The sequence below is a fragment of the Perissodus microlepis genome, chromosome 18 (assembly GCF_051167445.1).
Source record: "Perissodus microlepis isolate ML-2025 ecotype Zambia chromosome 18, ASM5116744v1, whole genome shotgun sequence".
Taxonomy (NCBI): Eukaryota; Metazoa; Chordata; class Actinopteri; order Cichliformes; family Cichlidae; genus Perissodus; species Perissodus microlepis.
In genome coordinates this window covers 25,955,314-25,976,165 of record NC_140478.1, presented here as the reverse complement: position 1 = coordinate 25,976,165, position 20,852 = coordinate 25,955,314, and the positions used below count along the sequence as shown (strand labels likewise).

The 20,852-nt window shown below is 37.7% G+C and overlaps 2 protein-coding genes across 2 annotated transcripts; both read left to right on the top strand.

Annotated features, from left to right (window-relative positions):
* Window positions 1-9,917, top strand: LOC146367999 (leukotriene B4 receptor 1-like). Its single transcript, XM_084913406.1, has 5 exons — window positions 1-84; window positions 2,469-3,066; window positions 4,047-4,247; window positions 4,368-4,411; window positions 6,095-9,917. Exons 2-5 carry the CDS (start codon window positions 2,488-2,490, stop codon window positions 6,360-6,362), a joined length of 1,092 nt encoding a protein of 363 aa, XP_084769532.1. The 5' UTR covers window positions 1-84; window positions 2,469-2,487; the 3' UTR covers window positions 6,363-9,917.
* Window positions 9,918-11,025: 1,108 nt separating this feature from the next.
* Window positions 11,026-16,339, top strand: LOC146367998 (leukotriene B4 receptor 1-like). The gene is made up of 5 exons (XM_084913416.1): window positions 11,026-11,107; window positions 12,993-13,575; window positions 14,224-14,424; window positions 14,545-14,588; window positions 15,276-16,339. The coding sequence occupies exons 2-5, from the start codon at window positions 13,012-13,014 to the stop codon at window positions 15,541-15,543; spliced, it is 1,077 nt and encodes a 358-aa protein (XP_084769542.1). The 5' UTR covers window positions 11,026-11,107; window positions 12,993-13,011; the 3' UTR covers window positions 15,544-16,339.
* Window positions 16,340-20,852: the final 4,513 nt, after the last annotated feature.

Sequence of the window (20,852 nt, the reverse complement as noted above, 5' to 3'; positions counted from 1 at the left end):
GCTCACAGGAGCACTGTCAGGGCTGGTGAGCAGCGGATATTTGAACGATATACATATCACAAAGAGAAAATACATCGTGAAAAGGTGAGTGGATTATAAATAAAAACACTTAGCACCTGTTTTTTTGGACCACCTGTTATTTTTTTGACAAGTGAATTTATTTCAAAGCTAAAAAAATCTTAAAATAATTTTTCTGAAGTCAGTTATTGATACAAAATAACATGTTTTTTAAAACCCATCACATTATCGGAATGCTTAGATGCACATTTATTGGCTTTTTCGCAGTTCTTTACTTTTCAGACTTTCTAAAGTAGATGATAATTTTTCATCTCGTTTATTTCGTTCTCAAATGCCTGAAAATAAATTACTTCTTCTCATCATGTCATGATATGATGACCAACTTCTGAACCCATAAACTTCCATCACTCACGTTTATGTATTTATGTATTTATTTATTTGTGGTCAGTGTGCACAGATACACAAAGGCTTTTACTACAGTGTGCAAAATTGACTCAGAAGCCAACTGCTTGTACTGCACTTCCAGTGAGAGACTGTAGTGACACAAGTAAGGAAAAAAACTTCAATGTGAACCAAAGACTGTTGAAATAATGCTCTTCGATGCAGTATTTGCTGTTAGTATCAATGTTTGGTGCGTTTTAGCATGCTGTTTATGAGATTATGCTGAATCATTGGCTAGAGCCTTGGATGTAAATAATTTAAAGGCTGCAGTACAGTAGTAAGGAGTGAGCCAACAATTGTTTTTATTTTCAGTTATTTCTGTACAAAAAGATGTAGAAAAAGATGACTGAAGAAGAAATACTTCCCATGAATCATGGCAATCCTTCAACATCCTACGCCTATTGCAACCTAACAAAGGGAGGATTCAGGGTCACCTGATCCAGCTCTAAGAATCTGGTTAGATCTAAGATTTTTAGGGCCAAGTACATCACCTCAGTTTTATCTGAATTTAGAAGCAAAAAATTAGAGGTCATCCAGGTCTTTATATCTTTAAGACATTCCCGCAGTTTAACTAATTGGTGTGTATCATCTGGCTTCATGGAAAGAGAAAGTTAGGTGTCATCTGCATTGCAGTGAAACTGTATGCGATTCTTTCTGATGATACCGGATAAAGGACGCGTGTATAATGTAAACAGAATTGGTCCTAGCACTGAACCCTGCGGAACTCCATAATTAACCTTAGTGTGTGAAGAGAACTCTCTATTTACATGAACAATTTGGAGTCTATTAGATAAATATGATTCAAACCACTGCAGCACAGTACTTTAATATATATACAGCATGCTCTTATCACTGTAATAAAGTATTATGGTCTACAGTATCGAACGCTGCACTGAGGTCTAGCAGAACAAGCACAGAGATGAGTGAAACTCTTCAAAGAAACCATTCCTCTGCAGATGATCTGTCAGCTGTTCAACAGCTACTCTTTCAAAACGTTTTTAGATCAAAGGAAGGCCTAAGACAGCTAGAGATGGCTTTTTAAGTAATGGTTTAATTAGTGACAGCTTGAAGGCCTGTGGTACCAATTATTAGAGATAGGTTGATCATATTTAAGATTGCAGCATTAACTAATGAGGCAGCACAGTGGAAGGGTGGTTAGTACTGCTGCTGCATAGCAGGAAGGTCCTGCGTTCAATTCCACCATCAGGCTGTGTTTTTTCTGTGTGGAGTTTGCATGTTCTCCCCGTGTTTGCGTGGGTTCCCTCCGGGTACTCCGGCTTCCTCCCACTGTCCAAAGACATGCAGTTTGTGGGGATAGGTTAATTGATTAGTCTACATTGCCCATAGGTGTGAGTGCAAATGGTTGTCTGTCTCTCTGTGTTAGCCCTGCGAAGGACCCTCGGGAACAAATTAATTTCGTAAGTCGGGGTTCCACTGTAATTATTCCTGCGTCTTTCAGGATCTTACAAGACGACGCATTGACTATTAAATTTGTCGTCGCGATTTTGATAGTCGATGTGATCGTGACTAGTCAACTAATTGTGGCAGCCCTACTGGGAACACAGGGAACTTGGAGCGTGGAGAAAACACAGCGTGATGGGACTGGTTTCCCCAAATCTCTGACCACAACGCTACTGAATTTTTTTGATCTCTGCTTAAAAGTTGTGTCTATACCAAAAAATCCACCAATTTAAATTAACTCTACTATTTATGCCAAGAAGAATGATCAGATAGCTATCCACAATTATACTAGAAGCTTGTTAATGGCTAGCAAAAGCCTTGGTTGAGGTGAAACTTGCTAAGGGATATTTAAACAAATATTAGTGGAGGTGTACATATATATTTGACTCTGCATATACTTTTGACTCTATGTGGATTAGAGAAAACCCAAGCTTTATAAGTGCATGTAGGGAATATGTCTGTTAAGTATGTATATTGAAGCTCTTTTTTGACTAGTAATTCATGTTTCAATTGGAGAGTCAAAGAAAACCAATGGGTTTTTCTTTCAGGTTCAAAAGTTCATCTAGCATGAACGACATAAGTGTCTCATTCCTGACTGGCCCAAACCCCACTCCTGACCCTGATGAGGAAAATGCTGTGAAAAATGACTATTCCACAGCCATTGGTGCCCTCATCTTCAGCTTGGTCTTCCTCCTGGGTGTCCCTGGAAATCTCTTCATTGTCTGGAGCATCCTGGCCCGCTGCCGACAACGCTCAGTCACCACCCTCCTCATCCTCAACTTGGCATGTGCTGATGGGTTCCTCATGGCTCTCTCCATCTTTTTCATCATCTACCTGGTCATGCAGTCGTGGGTCTTTGGTAACACCATGTGCAAAATTGTGTTCTACCTGTGCAACTCCAACATGTATGCATCAGTCTTTCTGATAACCCTGATGAGCGTGAACAGGCTGTTGGCCGTGGTCTTTCCACACACACTGTATCACCTGATCACCAGGAAGGTTGTGAAGAGGGTGCTCCTAGGCACGTGGGTGCTAGTGATGGCCATTTCCATTCCCTCGTTGGTGTTTCGAGATGTGAAAAAAGAAACTGATGATATGAATCAAACAACATATGTGTGTGCATCCAATCACACACTGCGAAGACATGTAAGTACACTTGTGTTGGTTATCTGTCTGCCACTAATCAGATTAGATTCATAACCATATTTTTTTCCATCATCAAAATGCCTTCTAAAAACCTTCTGCATGTGAGAGCCCGTGAAATAGTGAATGAGGTATTGAACATGATCACGCTTTGAGCAAAAGGGCCAGAATTCTTCATTCATGACTTAATTAATAAAAGAAAAAATGGTTCTTTAAAAGACTGGTTAAATGTTGTTGGGGAAATCTACGCAATGGAAAAAATGACTTACATTCTCAGATTAAAGGAGGATATTTTGGTTGTTTGTTTATTTCTCCTGAAATGTAGTATATCTCTGTGTTTAAACTGTAACTATTGATAAAAACTACCGTGTCAAAAAAAAAATGGTAATACCATTTTATAATACTCTACATTTTATTAGATATGATTTCATGAACAATTAGACAGCTAAATCATTTGCCTATTTTAACAGGAACACACTATCTGAAACTGAGAGGAAAGAAATATTGCAGATGTGTTTGTTACTGTGTTTAAGGCCTTGAAAGCTGCAGCTTAACTAGTGTTCAAAATGTAGTTAAAATAACTAAAATTACACCAGACTGCACGTTTTTTAAGCCCTTGAGCCCATACACTGTAAATCCTGATGCATGAGCAGTGGCACTGCACAAAAGTCTGAAAATCATTTTTGCATTGATCCTTCATAAATGTAGTAATGCTCTTCTGTAAAACATTCCTTCGAATCAAAATATTCTAAAACTACATAAAGTAAAATGATTAATTTTGCAGAATGGCCCTTTTCAGATCAAAGACCATAACAACATTACTTGGTTTTAGGTCTTCAGATGTTTCATTTTGTCCTCTCATTTGACAAAAAAGAACCAGAGAAGTTGATCAGTTTAAACAGTTTCATAATTTTGGCTCTATTTCTTTGTTTTTCATTTAATATCTAAGGAAACAGCTTTTCTTTATATCCTCTCATGTGCAGGTGAGGTTTGAGTACGCCTTTCAGACAGTGGCAGGATTCATTATTCCTTATGCAATCATTATAACCAGCTACGTTCTCATCCTGAAACGCCTGAGGGAGACCAGGTTTCAACGAAATGTCCGCAGCGAGAAACTTATCCTGGCTATCGTCATAATGTTTGGCCTGTTCTGGTTGCCGTACCACATCATCAACATGATACAGGTGTGCAAGGGCATCTTCTCTACCAATAACCCAATAACCACATCAAATCTGTTTGTAAATCGATTATCTGAGGATTCGATTGAATACTGAGTGGGTTGGTGTTTTTTTTTTCCACCCAAGGTGGCAGCTGCGTGGTACCCAAACGACACAGCAACAAGAAAACGGTGAGTAACTGAAGATTTTCATAAACGTGGTGCTAAAGTTAGTGAAGTACAATATTGTCATTTTATGCATTATGTCCAGTAATAACAATACTCTGTAATTCAAAGCTGATATTGGTGGTATGTCTCCGTGCATGCAGTGACATACACCTAGATTTAATTTTTACCATCCAGTAAACTGAATATACTATAATTGTAAAGAGTTTGAATGTGCCGCCATCTTCAGTATATAATATTATCAAAATATTCCAAAATCTGGAGAAATCTCAATATTTGGGCTTCATGTGACACTGCACTAAAAGCAGGCAGGATTCTGTTGTGGAAAATCACTGCAGGGGTTTAGGACCACTTCCAGAAATCTCTCTGTGAATACCATGTTCACCTTACCATCCAAAAGGTTGAAGCTCTAACAAACAAGAGACAGAGCTGGGTATCGTCACTGATTTCTAGACTCGATTCGATTCCGATTCACAAGGTCCCGATTCAATTCGATCCATGATTCGATTCGATTCAATCCAATTCAATTTTGACCCAGACAGTCAGAGATATTATAATTCTGATCATTTATCAGTACTGGCACTTGTGAGACTTCATCAGAGGTGTAAAACACAGAAAAAGATTAAGGAGAGTTTCCTGGCCTGGCTTTTTATAGCAGATAACCTTAAAAATATTCTGCAGTAGATCAAAAATGGAAGAAAAGCACAAATCAGTATATGAACATTACTGATGCTGCTGAAGTGAAGGAGTGCAAAGATACAGAGGGTTTATTAGAGACACTTTAAAAAAAAAAAAAAAAAACAGCAGCCGACAATGCTGTAAACAATGGTAGACTGGTGCGAAATGGGAAACTGTTCTTGAAGTACACTGAGAGAGAGCAAGAGAGAGAGAGCTGTGCAGGAATTGTGATTTTATTGTGGTGGAAGCAAAACAGCAAAAGTCAGAGCGAATTAATGGCGATGTTTATGAAACGTGAAGCATAGTTTTGATCTTCTTTTGCTGCCAGTCAATTTAGTTTGGAGAGTGACAAAACCTGCAGCTTCAGAATGTGTGAGCTCTCGGCTTTCAGCCCCAATGGGTGAGAAAGCTGACATCTCACAGATTCTGAAGCATCGGCTCTGCGCATTGTGTTTACATCTTTGTGTGGAATCCATTTACCTGCTCTCACTTGCTTTTTTAGCTGTTTGGTGGTTGTTGAAATAGTTTTGTGAGTTTTAACCTGAGATTCTGGCATTTCTGGCAAAATACATGTATATTTAAAAGTCGACTCAGGATTTAATGAATCAATATCACTTTATTCAAGCTAAAATGTTAATTTTCCGATTTTAATCTGAAATTCAATTATCGAAACCACCCCTAGTTGAGACTCCTCCTCTGGACATGTGCAGAGGAGGAGTAGTAGGTAAACTGGATAACAGATATGCAATAAGGAGCTGCCAGGAAGGAGGAAAAGACTGCAGAGAAAATTCAGAATGAGAATACTTTAATTATCCCTGGGGATTATGCGGTTCTCCCCCTGAAGGGAGAAGCCAAAAGAATAATAATAAAAAGACTCAGAAAGCATCTTTTTATGGAAGGTCTCAATATGTCTTGATACTGCAGGTGATGATTAAGGGGTACTTGAGTCAGTCTGTACAAAAACAATCACCATCAATGTGAAAAATCCAACTTTAACTTTCTTGCCTGCAGATTGCAGGATTTTGCCGACTTAACCCGAGCGGTGACCTCAGCTTTGGCCTTCATCAGCAGCTGTGCTAACCCGGTCCTCTACACCTTTGCTGGGAAATCCTATATCAAGAATAATGGCTTTGCCTTTATGGCTAAGCTGTTTGAGGGAACATCATCGGAACAAACAGGAACCAAAACCACCCAGTTCACAGCAAAAGACGATCTGGGAAAGAATAACGTTGATTCTGAAAATCATACACTGGCTTCTACTCAACAAAATCGATGTTGAATGAACTTAATGCACTTAACAGACTGTATATAAATGAGAACATTTAAAATTGTGTAAATCTTTAAATGGAATATGTAGCTTGAGCATTTGAGGCTACAGACGATAAGCACCAGCACAGTATATTTAGAATCTGATAACAGAGTTTAAGTGAAAGTCAGAGGCACAGAGACAGCCGGGCTACTTTTGCCTGCATGCACCTGAATATCTGTAAAGTGTATAGGACTGTACATACTTTTTTGTGTGTGTCACATTATGTGTATGTGAGAATGCTACCTAACATAGAAAGCAGACTCAGCTGAGTGTTTTCATGCTTAGTGTGTTCATTTATAGTCAGGTGAATGAATGAAGATGGGACGGTTGGGGAAATTTGCGAAGTTTGGCCTTACACAGAGACACAGATTGAATGGTTTATATGACACTGTGTGGGATGTGTTCATGTGATGTGTGTGTGTGTTTTTTAAATGCAACTGTTAAGAATTGTAAATGGCTGTACCCAAAAGGCAGACTCACAAAATTGCCATAAAGCTCAGTAGGTTGATTTATAATGATATAACTATATAAAATGAGCTGACAAAGAGTGATGTAGCCTAGGTGGGCCTAGGACGTAGTCTAAGAGGGTCATGAGAGAGAGAAAACAAGTGTAAGTGATGACTTGCAGGGAGGAGAAAAAAAGTTCGGCTCAGAGGAGACATTGTGAAGTATTCCTCAAGGCAGGCCTAATCAAAATTAGGTTTTTGGGGCCTTCTATTACTGTCAGTAATACTGCTTAGTGATCATTCACACACCTACTATTATCTTATTTCATTTTCTAATGTTCCATTATAAATATGCTTGTGAAACTAGATGTGAGAACTTTTTGTTGTTGTTAGATTGAGCTTTAGCACTGTAGATTACAAAAAATCAGAAAACAATTTGCACACTTGCAGAAAAATAATTCAAATAATATTTAGCAAAGTCAGCATCTCCCCACACAGACCACATGGCCACACAGACAAGCAATATACAAAACCTCAAAGAGCTGCACAGTTGCAGCAGTGTTGTTTGCATCATCTTATTGCCAGCCTGGAATGTTTAACCCATCTATGACTTTAATCTGAATTGGTAGTAAGTTCAGCTGCAAGTGTGCCTGGGATTGATTTACACTTGATATTCAGTGTGATATAATATTGTAATAATTGTTAAAGGCTATTCTACTGTGACAGGTTGACTACCTGTGTGCACTGTTGTTGTTTCTTTAAGAGACATGTTTGGTTGTGCAGCAGGAAATGTCAGTGAGTGTGTGCAGGAAGAGAAAGGGAGTTCTTGTTGGAGCTGGAGAGGAGTTATACCGGAGGTCTGTCTTAGGGGTTAACAGCCTGTGTTCCTCTACCTACACAATAAACTGTGGTGAGATCAAAATGTCTGGTTCTTGAGAGCATATGTGAACATTACAATATTAACTAGGATACTGAATGTCATAGGCCAACTAAAATTAACAAAATAGAACAACAAAATTGTATTTACTATAAATACATCAGCTGCCTTATTATTTTTGGTTTAAAAAAAAAACTGTAACAGCTTTCTGCAACAACAATTTGAAGTGCAACAACACAGCACTACAAAAATTAGACTAATGATTAAAAGCAATTCAATGAACCTATGTACTTAAAACATGGAGCTTGCCTTCTCAAGCACTTGCCTTGCTTGTCCAGAGGGAAATGCCTCTGTGGGATCCACAGGCTGACTTTGGGCTTTTGCTAAATGTTACGTACTGTCTGAAAACGTGTTGCTAATGTTTTGTTGACAGTTGGTACATGATTTAATGTAATTCATCTAATTCATCTTTCTGTGATGTTAAGTGGGCTAGAGCAATTCAGTTCAGTTCAGTTCATGTATGTAGCACAAAATCACAACTTCTGGCTTGGAGCATAACCGGTCAGTATCACCCTTCTGTCAGTTTAATTACACATTTAAAACCTGAGATATTTTGATATTAAAAAAGTATCACAATTTCATCTGTACATCTCAGTTTTTCTACATGATAAATGATGAATCTATTTTGTAGGGTAAATTGAACACTGCACACTGTACTGCTTCACGGCGTGTGCAGCCCTTTACATGGCTGTAGAACAGAAGCATAGGGCCCTTTGAAGGGCTGTAAAGCAAAGGCCTGCGGCCCTTTGAATGACGGTACAGCAAAAGAAGGTGACCCTCAATAGTGTTTATTTTTTCCAGCTGAGTAACAAAAGGATCGGAGAAATCGAGTGAGGATCTCAACACAATACATGAGAAAAGCTATGAGTATGAATAGAATAAAGTTAAATTAAAAAAAAATGCCAGGTGGCGCAAACTCAAAAATATAAATTATTAGCACATATTTCAAATTAAATTTTAAAAAATTGTCTTATTGTCTCAAACTTTGGAGTAACTTGAAATTTTTAGACATTTTGAGATACAGCTGACTTTCAAAGATTTTAGATGTGGTCCAAAGCAGTTTTATAAATTATGTCAAGGCCAGCTTTCATTGCATCACGCACATATTAAACAAATATGTAAGACTGCTTTCTTCCATTTGCGCAGCATCTCTAAAATTAGAAATATCCTGTCTCAGAGTGACGCTGAAAAACTAGTTCATGCATTTATTACTTCCAGGCTGGACTACTGTGATTCATTATTATTAGGATGTCCAAAAAACTCACTGAAAAGCCTTCAGCTAATCCAAAATGCTGCAGCAAGAGTACTGACAGGGACTAGAAGGAGAGAGCATATTTCTCCTGTTTTGGCTTCCCTTCATTGGCTTCCTGTTAAATCCAGAATTGAATTCAAAATCCTGCTCCTCACATACAAGGTCTTAAATAATCAGGCCCCATCTTATCTTAATGACCTTGTAGTACCATATCACCCTATTAGAGCACTTCGCTCTCGCTCTGCAGGCCTACTTGTTGTTCCTAGAGTATTTAAAAGTAGAATGGGAGGCAGAGCCTTCAGTTTTCAGGCCCCTCTTCTGTGGAACCAGCTTCCAGTTTGGATTCGGGAGACAGAAACTATCTCTACTTTTAAGATTAGGCTTAAAACTTTCCTTTTTGCTAAAGCATATAGTTAGGGCTGGACCAGGTGACCCTGAATCCTCCCTTAGTTATGCTGCAATAGACGTAGGCTGCCGGGGGATTCCCAAGATGCATTGAGTTTTTCCTTTCCAGTCACCTTTCTCACTCACTATGTATTAATAGACCTCTCTGCATTGAATCATATCTGTTATTAACCTCTGTCTCTCTTCCACAGCATGTCTTTTATCCTGTCTTCCTTCTCTCACCCCAACCGGTCGCAGCAGATGGCCGCCCCTCCCTGAGCCTGGTTCTGCCGGAGGTTTCTTCCTGTTAAAAGGGAGTTTTTCCTTCCCACTGTCGCCAAAGTGCTTGCTCATAGGGGGTCATATGATTGTTGGGTTTTTCTCTGTATCTATGAAGCGCCTTGAGGCGACTTTTGTTGTGATTTGGCGCTATATAAATAAAATTGAATTGAATTGAATTGAATTGCTGCTATATTTCTTCAGCCCATAATTGGACTGGGAATTTTCTAGACTTACTCACCACTCAATGCATTTTACACATTTAAATAGACAATTCGCTGAAAATTTTGAATCATATGTATTTCTGTTATTTCATTTTATTCTTATTTTAAAATATCTGTGATTTATGCCATCTGTTAATATAATGATGTTCGCCTGATGGTGCTCAATGTGCAAATTTTACATTGATTTGTTTATTAAATGGGGGAGGAGGGAGGGAGGGCAAGGCAAAGGACAGGGGGAGATGCTGACAATAAATGCACACCAGGTGCTTAGGGGGAAAGGTATATTGCAGTGGAATCAAAGCTAAGTTATTGATTACTCTTTCATATGGTTGTTTGTTTGTTTTTTTGTAATTCATCTAATTCATCAGATTCAAGATAAATCCCAGCCAAAAGTGAAAAAGAGAATAACACTTCCAGCAGGCTCCTGGTACATATTTTCGAGATTGAAGAAAAAAAGTCTTTAAAAATCCACAAGATTTTATGTAAATGTAAAGTGACATTCCTTTAAGTTTTGATTTACTGTAATGTAAAAGTACAGAAAGTTTCTGTGTTTTAATTATTTAAAAAATCTATTTTTTTTACGGCTGTTGGAATATTATTAAAAAATATTAACACATTTCTTTGTTTTGTTTTGTCTTGTTTCATTTTGTTTTATATTGTGAAGAGTAGCATCTTCGTCAGTGACAGAGCCTTGTATGAACAAGTAGGTTTTGCTGTTGTGTGTGTGATCTCTAAATGCGTGTTTGCGCTTGTGTGCCCAGCATACATGACACAGGAAAGTCTTTTGAATCATCTAACCCCCCGGGTGCTTTTCATTGCACAACACTTAGCTTGGAGTTAAAAGTGCCTACGGACACAGAAAAATGCATTCTGGTACATCACATTGGGACATCCGTTTTTAAAGAATGGATATAAAAATAACAGAGTTCATATTCTGTTTTAGCATAGATACACAGATACAGAAAAATTCTACACGACACTCATACATGGTCATGAATACAAAGCTTTAGAAAGAAAACGGAAAAGCGTGACTTTTAAGGAAGGGCATGCCTCTCGGCATCCCTCCCCTCACTGACAGCATGTTAAAGCCTGCGAGGCAGGAAAGGGTTCAGTTCGGTTTTTATGGTCTGAGCTCACAAGAACACCTTCAGACTTCGGGAACACATCACAGAGAGATAACAAACCATAAAAAGGTGAGTAATATCATAAATGAACATTTAGCATATTTTCTTTTGGACCTCCTTTTGATATTTTTGATACATGGGTTAATTTCAAAGTTTAAATTAATGCATACCAAATGGTTTACAAACCTTCTGCATGTTATGGAGCCCTTCCATATAAAGTTATTGCCATTCTTTGCAGTTCTTTTATGATTCCCAGTTTTTAACCAACATTTTTGGGGGGTTTTCTACCCAAAGAAATGCTTGAAATTGAATGAGATAAAGACAATCACACCACTTATTTTTTCTTTGCGGTCAGTGTACAGATGCTTTTTACTACAGTGTCCAAAACTGACTCAGACAATGTCTGTGACATCTGCACTTCAGTTTTCTATGTGAAAAAATGAGGTGAGAAAAAGAAAAAGAAAAAAAATCAAGTTGAATCAAAGACTATGTTGAAACACTGTTCTTTGACGCAGTGCTGCCAATCTTCAACGTGTTTTAGCACGCTGCCTCTGAGGGCTGAATCGTTGGCTAGATGCTTGGATACAAATATTTTAGAGGCTGTGTCAGGGTAGCACACGTTCCTCTTTAAAAAAAAGTATTAGTCATTTTTTTAATCTTCCGTATCTGGTTATTATGGGTTTTTTTATTGAATGAACCAAATTGTCAAAGAACTCTGTGTTCAGTAATTTCTGTCACTTTTTGCCTCTTACATACCTTTCTATCTGTTTCTATATCTTTTCAGGTAATTTCTTTTTTTAATGCAGAGGGATGATTCAATGGAAATACCACTTTTAATTATAACTTATGTGTCAGTGTGGAGCTCTCGATCATATGCCCATTCAAACCACTTGTTCATATTTTTCACCTCATGTTTCATTTTACCGATTACCGAAATTACACATTAGCAGACCTCACAACTAGAAAAAATACAGTCACATAATTATGAGGTGTTGTTTTTATATATAACTATATTATAAATTATGTTTTATAATATCTAAGTATATCACTGGTTGGAGATACAATACGTATGTGCATTTGTTTGATAAAATTTTAGAGTTTCAATATTCATCTACCAGACATATTTAGGAAGTGTCTGAAATCCAACTGTACAGAGCTGATGGTAAATGTCAAAAAACACACTTTACCAAAGTCAAACTTTGTTGTTTTCATTTTTGTATAAATTTGCTCAGATCAATTAAGTAAGATACAATTTAGGCTTTAGCGGTGCAGGTGACAACGTGTTTTGGATGGTCTCCAATGATAATTTCTGGATTAATGTGCATTAATCCAGAAATTACTTGTTACTGTCTTGACAAGTAATTTCTGTTCCATGTGGAGAGCCAGAAAAAGTACTTCTAAGGTGCTTATCTTAACACTTTCACGCATAGTGGTCACTAGAGTGGACAGCTATTCGAATGCTGTTTTCTTGCATTCGTGTCAGTGTTGATGCGATATTTGCACATAAATTACTACATTGGACACTGATGTGTCACTCCATACCCTGCCACCCACCGGTCGTTCAATGTTACTATAGATGTATGACGCGTTTCATTGTAATTATTTAACCCTGTCATGCATGACTTATGACAACCTTAATATGGATTTTTTTTCTTAAATATTTATTCTATGTATTTATACATTTTTTTCATGCCTAAAGATGAATAAAAATACTTTAAAAAATCCACATTGAGGTTGTCATAAGTCATGCATGAAAGGGTAAAAATTATAAATGAATGAAAGAATAAATAAATAATACTGTAGTGGCAATCTGGTAACCTGACAGTTCCATGCTGAAAACTGAAGTTAGCATTTATCAAAGTGCTACTTTAGTGTTTTGGACGTCATTAGTTTTGTTTACTAAACTGTTGACTGAGTTTGTGTTTGAGGTTCTAATGTTTTTTCCCACCTTCAGGGTCAAAAATTCTTCTACAATGAGTAACACGAGTCTCCCACCTCTGACAAATCCAATTCCCACTGAACCGGCAGAAGATAGCGCTGTGAGCAATAACTATTTTACAGCCATTGGTGCCCTCATCCTCAGCTTGGTCTTCCTCCTGGGTGTCCCTGGAAATCTCTTCATTGTCTGGAGCATCCTGGCCCGCTGCCAACAACGCTCAGTCACCACCCTCCTCATCCTCAACTTGGCATGTGCTGATGGGTTCCTCATGGCTCTCACCATCTTTTTCATCATCTACCTGGTCATGCAGTCGTGGGTCTTTGGTAACACCATGTGCAAAATTGTGTTCTACCTGTGCAACTCCAACATGTATGCGTCAATCTTTCTGATAACCCTGATGAGCGTGCACAGGCTGTTGGCCGTGGTCTTTCCACACACACTGTATCGCCTGATCACCAGGAAGGTTGTGAGGAGGGTGATCCTAGGCACGTGGATGTTCGTGATGGTCATTTCCATTCCCTCGTTGGTGTTTCGAGCTGTTACTGCTCAAAACAAAACAAAAGTTGTGTGTGCACCCAATCACACACTGTCTGAACATGTAAGTACACTTGTGTTAGCTATCTTTCTGCCACTGATCTGATTAGTTTGATAACTATATTTATTGTCATGCATAAAATTCCTTCAAAAATCATCTGTACATTTGAGAACCCGAGAAATAGTGGGTAAGCTACTGAACATGATAACATATATTGAGTAAAAGGTCCAGAACAACTAGCTGAAATTGAGGCTTTTTTTGTTTTGTTCTGAAATAAAGATGCATTAATAACTTAAACATCTGCACAAGCTGATATCAGCTTTCCTAATTCATATCAGTTTATTTCATGATAGAGTGCTGAATCGGTGAAGAAAGAAAGAGAGAAAGAGAGAGAGAGAGAAAAGCTTTGTTACTGTGTTTAAGACCTTGGAAGCTGCAGCTTAACTAGTGTTCAAAATGTAGTTAAAATAACTCAAATTACACCAGACTGCATGTTTTTTAAGCTCTTGAGCCCATACACTGTAAATCCTGATGCATGAGCAGTGGCACTGCACAAAAGTCTGAAAATCATTTTGCATTGATCCTTCATAAATGTAGTAATGCTCTTCTGTAAAACATTCCTTCTTTACAAGTAAAAGTCCTCCAAAGACCACATTGACATGACTTAGGTATTTAATCTCTAAGGAAATGGCTTTATATCCTCTCATGCAGGTGAGGCTTCAGTACACCACTGAGACAGTGGCAGGATTCATTATTCCTTATGCAATCATTATAACCAGCTACGTTCTCATCCTGAAACGCCTGAGGGAGACCAGGTTTCAACGAAATGTCCGCAGCGAGAAACTTATCCTGGCTATCGTCATAATGTTTGGCCTGTTCTGGTTGCCGTACCACGTCATCAACATGATACAGGTGTGCAAGGGCATCTTCTCTACCAATAACCCAATAACCACATCAAATCTGTTTGTAAATCGATTATCTGAGGATTCGATTGAATACTGAGTGGGTTGGTGTTTTTTTTTTCCACCCAAGGTGGCAGCTGCGTGGTACCCAAAAGACTCAGCAACAAGAAAACGGTGAGTAACTGAAGATTTTCATAAACATGGTGCTAAAGTTAGTGAAGTACAATATTGTCATTTTATGCATTATGTCCAGTAATAACAATACTCTGTAATTCAAAGCTGATATTGGTGGTATGTCTCCGTGCATGCAGTGACATACACCTAGATTTAATTTTTACCATCCAGTAAACTGAATATACTATAATTGTAAAGAGTTTGAATGTGCCGCCATCTTCAGTATATAATATTATCAAAATATTCCAAAATCTGGAGAAATCTCAATATTCGGGCTTCATGTGACACTGCACTAAAAGCAGGCAAGATTCTGTTGTGGAAAATCACTGCAGGGGTTTAGGACCACTTCCAGAAATCTCTCTGTGAATACCATGTTCACCTTGCCACCCAAAATTGCAGGTTTAAGGTCTGACAAATGAGAAGTCATATGTGACTAGGATGTACAAAATTAGAAATGAATACATCAAAGAGTCAGATCAGGTTAAGCCGACAGAGGTAATATTAGAGAGGCAATGTTGAGATGGCATGCAGAGGAGGAAAGCATCTTTTCAGAGAAAGTCTTAATAGGGTCTTGATACTGCAGGTGATAATTAAGGGGTACTGAGTCAGTCTGACGAGGCTATAATGGCACTCTGTATAAAAACAATCACCATCAATGTGAAATATCCAACTTTAACTTTCCTGCAGATTGTATGGTATGGCTGAGTCAACCCGAGCGGTGACCTCAACTTTGGCCTTCATCAGCAGCTGTGCTAACCCGGTCCTCTACACCTTTGCCGGGAAATCCTATATCAAGAATAATGGCTTTGCCTTTATGGCTAAGCTGTTTGAGGGAACATCATCGGAACAAACAGGAACCAAAAGCACCCAGTTCACAGCAAAAGACGATCTGGGAAAGAATAACGTTGATTCTGAAAATCATACACTGGCTTCTCCTCTACAAAATCGATGTTGAATGAACTTAATGCACTTAACAGACTGTATCTAAATGAGAACACTTAAAATTGTGTAAATCTTTGAATGGAACATGTAGACATGTAGCTTGAGCATTTGAGGCTACAGACGATAAGCACCAGCACAGTATATTTAGAATCTGGTAACAGAGTTTAAGTGGAAGTAAGAGGCACAGGCACAGCCGGGCTACTTTTGCCTGCATGCACCTGAATATCTGTAAGGTGTATAGGACTGTACATACTTTTTTGGAATAATCAAATAAAATTGTGATAATATTATGTGTATGTGAGAATGCTGCCTAACATAGAAATCACACTAAGGTGAGTGATTTCATGCTCAGTCTGTTAATTTATAGTCAGGTGAACGAATGAAGATGGGATGCTTGGAAGTTTGCAAAGTTTGACCTTCCACAGAAACACAGATTGGATAAATGCTTTATATGACACTGTGTGGGATGTGTTCACAGCTAGTGTGACGTTTGTAATTCCTCATTAGTGTTTGTGAGCATATTTCCCTTATTAAAAGACACTGTATTGAAGCTGTTTTTGTTGTTTTGTGATTTAAAACAAAATCATATTGCAACTCTGCCAGCATAACTCTTTTGACTTAAAATTGTAAGAAATAAATGTGTAAAATTGCAGAAAAGGTTCAACAATTTTCTTTTCTTGTTGAATACAAAATTTATGCCCTCCTGCACATTTTCCACAGCCATGCAGTGGCACTGGATTAGAGTGTTCCCCAGGCCTTATGCTTGACAACCCCTGATTTAATTGTTCTTAAGGCAACTTTTTTGCAGTGGAGATTTTCTTCTGTAGAGTAAAGATACGTAAATTTTAGGTATGGCAGAAGCACAGACTCTTTGGAAGTACAGATATCTGTGTTAAAACATACTCCAGTAAAAGTTGAAGTACTGAAGAAATTTCTTTACTCAAGTATAAGTGAAAAAGTACAGGCTCTAAAATGTACTCAAAGTAAAAAAGTAAAACGAAGCTCCTTGAAAGACAATTCTATTTTTGTACAAAGATAACTGAACCTTGTGCTATATTAATATAATAATCAAATAATATTAGTACATGAGAATACAAAAATTATTTGAATCTAAATTTTAATTCTAATGAATGTGCTTGCTTTGAATCTGCTTTGTAGGGCATATTCAGTAAAAAAAGAACTTTAAAAAAGACTTATTGTCTGTTGTCTGCATCGTAGAGGGTGAGTTTGCCTCCACAACTACACAGTTAAATGAGTGCAGTCAGCAGTTACAGTAGGATTCAGGAGGTATGGGAATAAACTTTTTGGGATTTCTTTACTTGGATGACTGAGCATACATCGAGACATAGCTTCAAAGGGTTTTCATGTGCTCACTCACTCAGATGACATGTAGTTGTCTACCTCCACAAACAGCTAAGACACGGTTTGTGACAAATGTCGCAAGTCAACAAAACTTGTCAAACACAAACAAAAGTAAATCACAACACAGAACATGATAATGAGTTTGTATGAGGCCAACTGACTCAGGGGACAGGTGCTGCTAGGGTGAGGCAGACGTCACCGACGAAGTCCTTTGGTGCTGCAGGCAGCCACTAGGTATCGAGGGAAAAAATGTGCATCTGTTTGCGATTTGCAGCACCATTGCTGAATTTTGGCAAGTCACCTGGGTCTGGGCTTAGAAATAGATTTCTAAACTATTTTATTAGAAATATCCTGTCTCAGAGTGATGCTAAAAAACTAGTTCATGCATTTATTACTTCCAGGCTGAACTACTGTAATTCATTATTGTCAGGATGTCCTAAAAACTCCCAGAAAAGCCTTCAATTAATCCAAAATGCTGCAGCAAGAGTACTGACAGGGACTAGAAAGAGAGAGGATATTTCTCCTATATTGGCTTCCCTTCACTGGCTTCCTGTTAAATCCAGAATTGAATTTAAAATCCTGCTCCTCACATAAAAGGTCTTGAATAATCAGGCCCCATCTTATCTTAATGACCTTGTAGTACCATATCACCCCATTAGAGCACTTCACTCTCGCACTGCGGGCTTACTTGTTGTTCCTAGAGTATTTAAAAGTAGAATGGGAGGGAGAGCCTTCGGCTTTCAGGCTCCTCTTCTATGGAACCAGCTTCCAGTTTGGATTCAGGAGACAGACACTCTCTCAACTTTTAAGAATAGGCTTAAAACTTTCCTTTTTGCTAAAGCATATAGTTAGGGCTGGACCAGGTGACCCTGGATCCTCCCTTAGTTATGCTGCAATAGGCGTAGGCTGCGAGGGGATTCCCATGATGAAGCGAGTGTTTCTTCTTCAGTCAACTTTCTCACTCACCCCTCTGCACTGAATAATACTTGTTATTAATCTCTGGCTGTCTTCCACAGCATGTCTTATTCTGTTTTCCTTCTCTCACCCCAACCGGTCGCAGCACATGGCCGCCCCTCCCCGAGCCTGGTTCTGAGAGTTTATCCGTCCCACTGTCGCCAAAGTGCTTGCTCATAGGGGGTCATATGATTGTTCGGTTTTTCTCTGTATGTATTATTGTAGGGAGTACCTTAAAATATAAAGCGCCTTGAGGCGACTGTTGTTGTGATTTGGTGCTGTATAAATAAAACTAAATTGAATTCAAACAATGGAGTAAAGCCACACAGATGGCTCTAAAAAATTTTAGATGTAGTACAAAGTAGTTTTGTCAGTTATGTTAAGGCCAGCTTTTTCTGTTGCCATACATCTTTACTTCATATAAACTCCAAACATTATATAAATGTTTTGGTTTGGTTTTGTCTCTCAAGTCATTGCTGTACTGCAAATTTTCTAGTCTTACTGATCACTCAAAGCACTTTGCACATTTGAATAAACAATATAATTCAAAATTAAAATGACATCTTTATTTTATTGTTTGTTTATTTTTTATATATTATCTTCTGTAGAGATTCATGATGTCTTTTGAAATAATGGAACTAAATGATATTTACCAAACAGTCCTCAATTAAGAAATACATTGGAAAAAACAAATCTTCCAGACTATACCTTCAAATTCTACATTTTTCAAACTTTTAAGATCTCCTTTTGCAAGAGTTTCTTAGGTTGATTCTGCCAATCTTGGCCTAATTATTTTTCTGAAGGAATAAAACAAAATAGCACAAGCAGGATAACTTATAGTATAAACTTCAACAATTCGTGACCTTGTGAAGTAGTCAGACTGGAACATCAAGGAAGGTGGTAGGGAAGCAGACTACGCAGACATTTCAGGTTTCCAGAGGTGAGCAATTTATTTACAGTGAAGTTAATTTAATGTGTAACTTAACAAGACTTCCCCCAAATCAACTCCATTAACAAAACTCAACAGACCATGGACCTGGCAACACAGCTCACCTCTCCTCTCTCTGAATCTGGTAGAGACTGGCTTTAAACAGGGCCATCAATTTCCCTCCAATTAGCCCAGCCAGTACCACTCACTCGAACTGAGGGATCTAAAACTCTACACAGATGATTAAAAAGACACAAAACATCTTCACACTTCTAATATGCACATTTACACAACTAAATGGCGGTATTAACGAAAGGAAAAAAATTCAACAAATCCCTATAAACCTTAACACAAACAAAAGGAAACATCTCTATGGAAAAAGAAACCCCTCCACTTGGTTTGACCTGCTGATGTCATGTGTAACATCATGTGTGACTTTAAAATGAGAAAATGCTAGGCGGGTGTTTCCCCACACCTGACCCTCATGAAGACTGAAAAGACAGAACAAAGTAAGTATGAACAAATGACTTAATCTGTAACATAATAAAATATAAAGAAACATGTAACTGAGTATTTGCCTTAATTTGCAGAATGTTTGATTTGCCGGCAACAGAACGCTTACACAAACGAAACCCGGGATAGTGAGTGCAACAATGTTACTTAACAAATAGCAAATCATAGCAAATAAATAGAAACAGAATAATGTGTATAATGTGCAAAAAAAAAAGGTCAACACATATGGGACAGTAGGAGAGCATTGCAACTGCTCATCCACTTTATCACAGACCTTCACAATTTGGGTTGGATTTCTACAAATTCTCTTCACTTTTCATACAAAGTTTAATATATTTCTAAATGTATGAAATTCTAACAAAATCACAAAAAAGTCATGTAAAAACTAAACATGATTATAAAAGATTATAGTCAAAACTTCATAAATTGAGTGGAAATGACAAAAAATAAGTAGTTTCTGTTATTTTTACATGGATTTGTTAATAACTGATATGTTGTGCAATTAAGGAACTTTTCACACACAAAAAATGGTGAAAGAAATTAGATAATTCTTTCTTTTTTTTGTGCATGACATCTAATTATAAGTATTAGTCAATTGTGAAAAGGTATAATAAGGTAATTACACAGATTTCACAGTTATATTAGTTGTATATCTTGTAAGATTATTCACTGAAATTGGTAACTGTAGAAAACTAATAGATAGTGATTTAATGATTTTGAACAATAAATGTTAAATGCATGTAGAAGTAAAAGGTATGATATAAAAATATAACAAAATCTAAAAATATCATTGTACATATAATGCATTTTGAAACTGACACTGAAAAAATGCAACAACAACAAAAAATGAACAACTAATTACATTAGTTTGACAAAAATCCTTTCCATGATTATATAAGTTGATTTAAAGAGGTATTTTTTGGAATGATAAACAAAGTCTAGAGTCTGATTAACATAAAATTTTAATGGGCTTCCACTCCCTCCATCCTCTTATCATTACCGGGGCTGCAGGGAGGCATCATGGCATCACTCGTGCAACCATCAATTACAGGTGACCTGTTTGTTAACAATTCTGACAACAAATTAGAGTGCAGATGGAGGAGATGGATGTTGGATTCGCTCCAAAACCTCGATGCAATTCCAGCACAAATGCTTTAAATGTTTCACTGTCTCACATAGCCTCATTTTGGCCCTCACAACCTTCAGGGAACTTAGAAAGAATGTTCCTTTATGGTTCCCTGAAGGTCACTGATTGCTGGGTTATGTAATTAAAACAGAGAACTTATATGTATTAGGAGCAGCTGTTTTTCAGGGATCTCTGCTGATGTTAGGTAGACAGAGTGCTGAAGTGTTGCTGCCCTCTGCTGGACTGTGTATTGTATTCAACAGTCTAAAAATAAGATACCCATGTAATCCCTGCATGCTATTAAATGGTGTGAAGATTGAAAACTGCTTCTACTGATTCTGAAAACTTTCCATCGGGATCTTTATTAATCAGTCACCTCAATCATTAACTCACAACCACAGAGTTTCAACCTGGTTACAATAAAATATCTTTTAATAGT

What these genes read in the sequence shown, in the direction of transcription:
- LOC146367998 (XM_084913416.1), top strand. Translation starts at nt 13,012, where the DNA reads ATGAGTAACACGAGTCTCCCACCTCTGACAAATCCAATTCCCACTGAA. An exon ending in ACGTCATCAACATGATACAG is followed by an intron (nt 14,425 to 14,544) that starts GTGTGCAAGGGC and finishes TTTCCACCCAAG; the next exon opens with GTGGCAGCTGCGTGGTACCC. An exon ending in GACTCAGCAACAAGAAAACG is followed by an intron (nt 14,589 to 15,275) that starts GTGAGTAACTGA and finishes ACTTTCCTGCAG; the next exon opens with ATTGTATGGTATGGCTGAGT.
- LOC146367999 (XM_084913406.1), top strand. Translation starts at nt 2,488, where the DNA reads ATGAACGACATAAGTGTCTCATTCCTGACTGGCCCAAACCCCACTCCT. An exon ending in ATCACACACTGCGAAGACAT is followed by an intron (nt 3,067 to 4,046) that starts GTAAGTACACTT and finishes TCTCATGTGCAG; the next exon opens with GTGAGGTTTGAGTACGCCTT. An exon ending in GACACAGCAACAAGAAAACG is followed by an intron (nt 4,412 to 6,094) that starts GTGAGTAACTGA and finishes TCTTGCCTGCAG; the next exon opens with ATTGCAGGATTTTGCCGACT.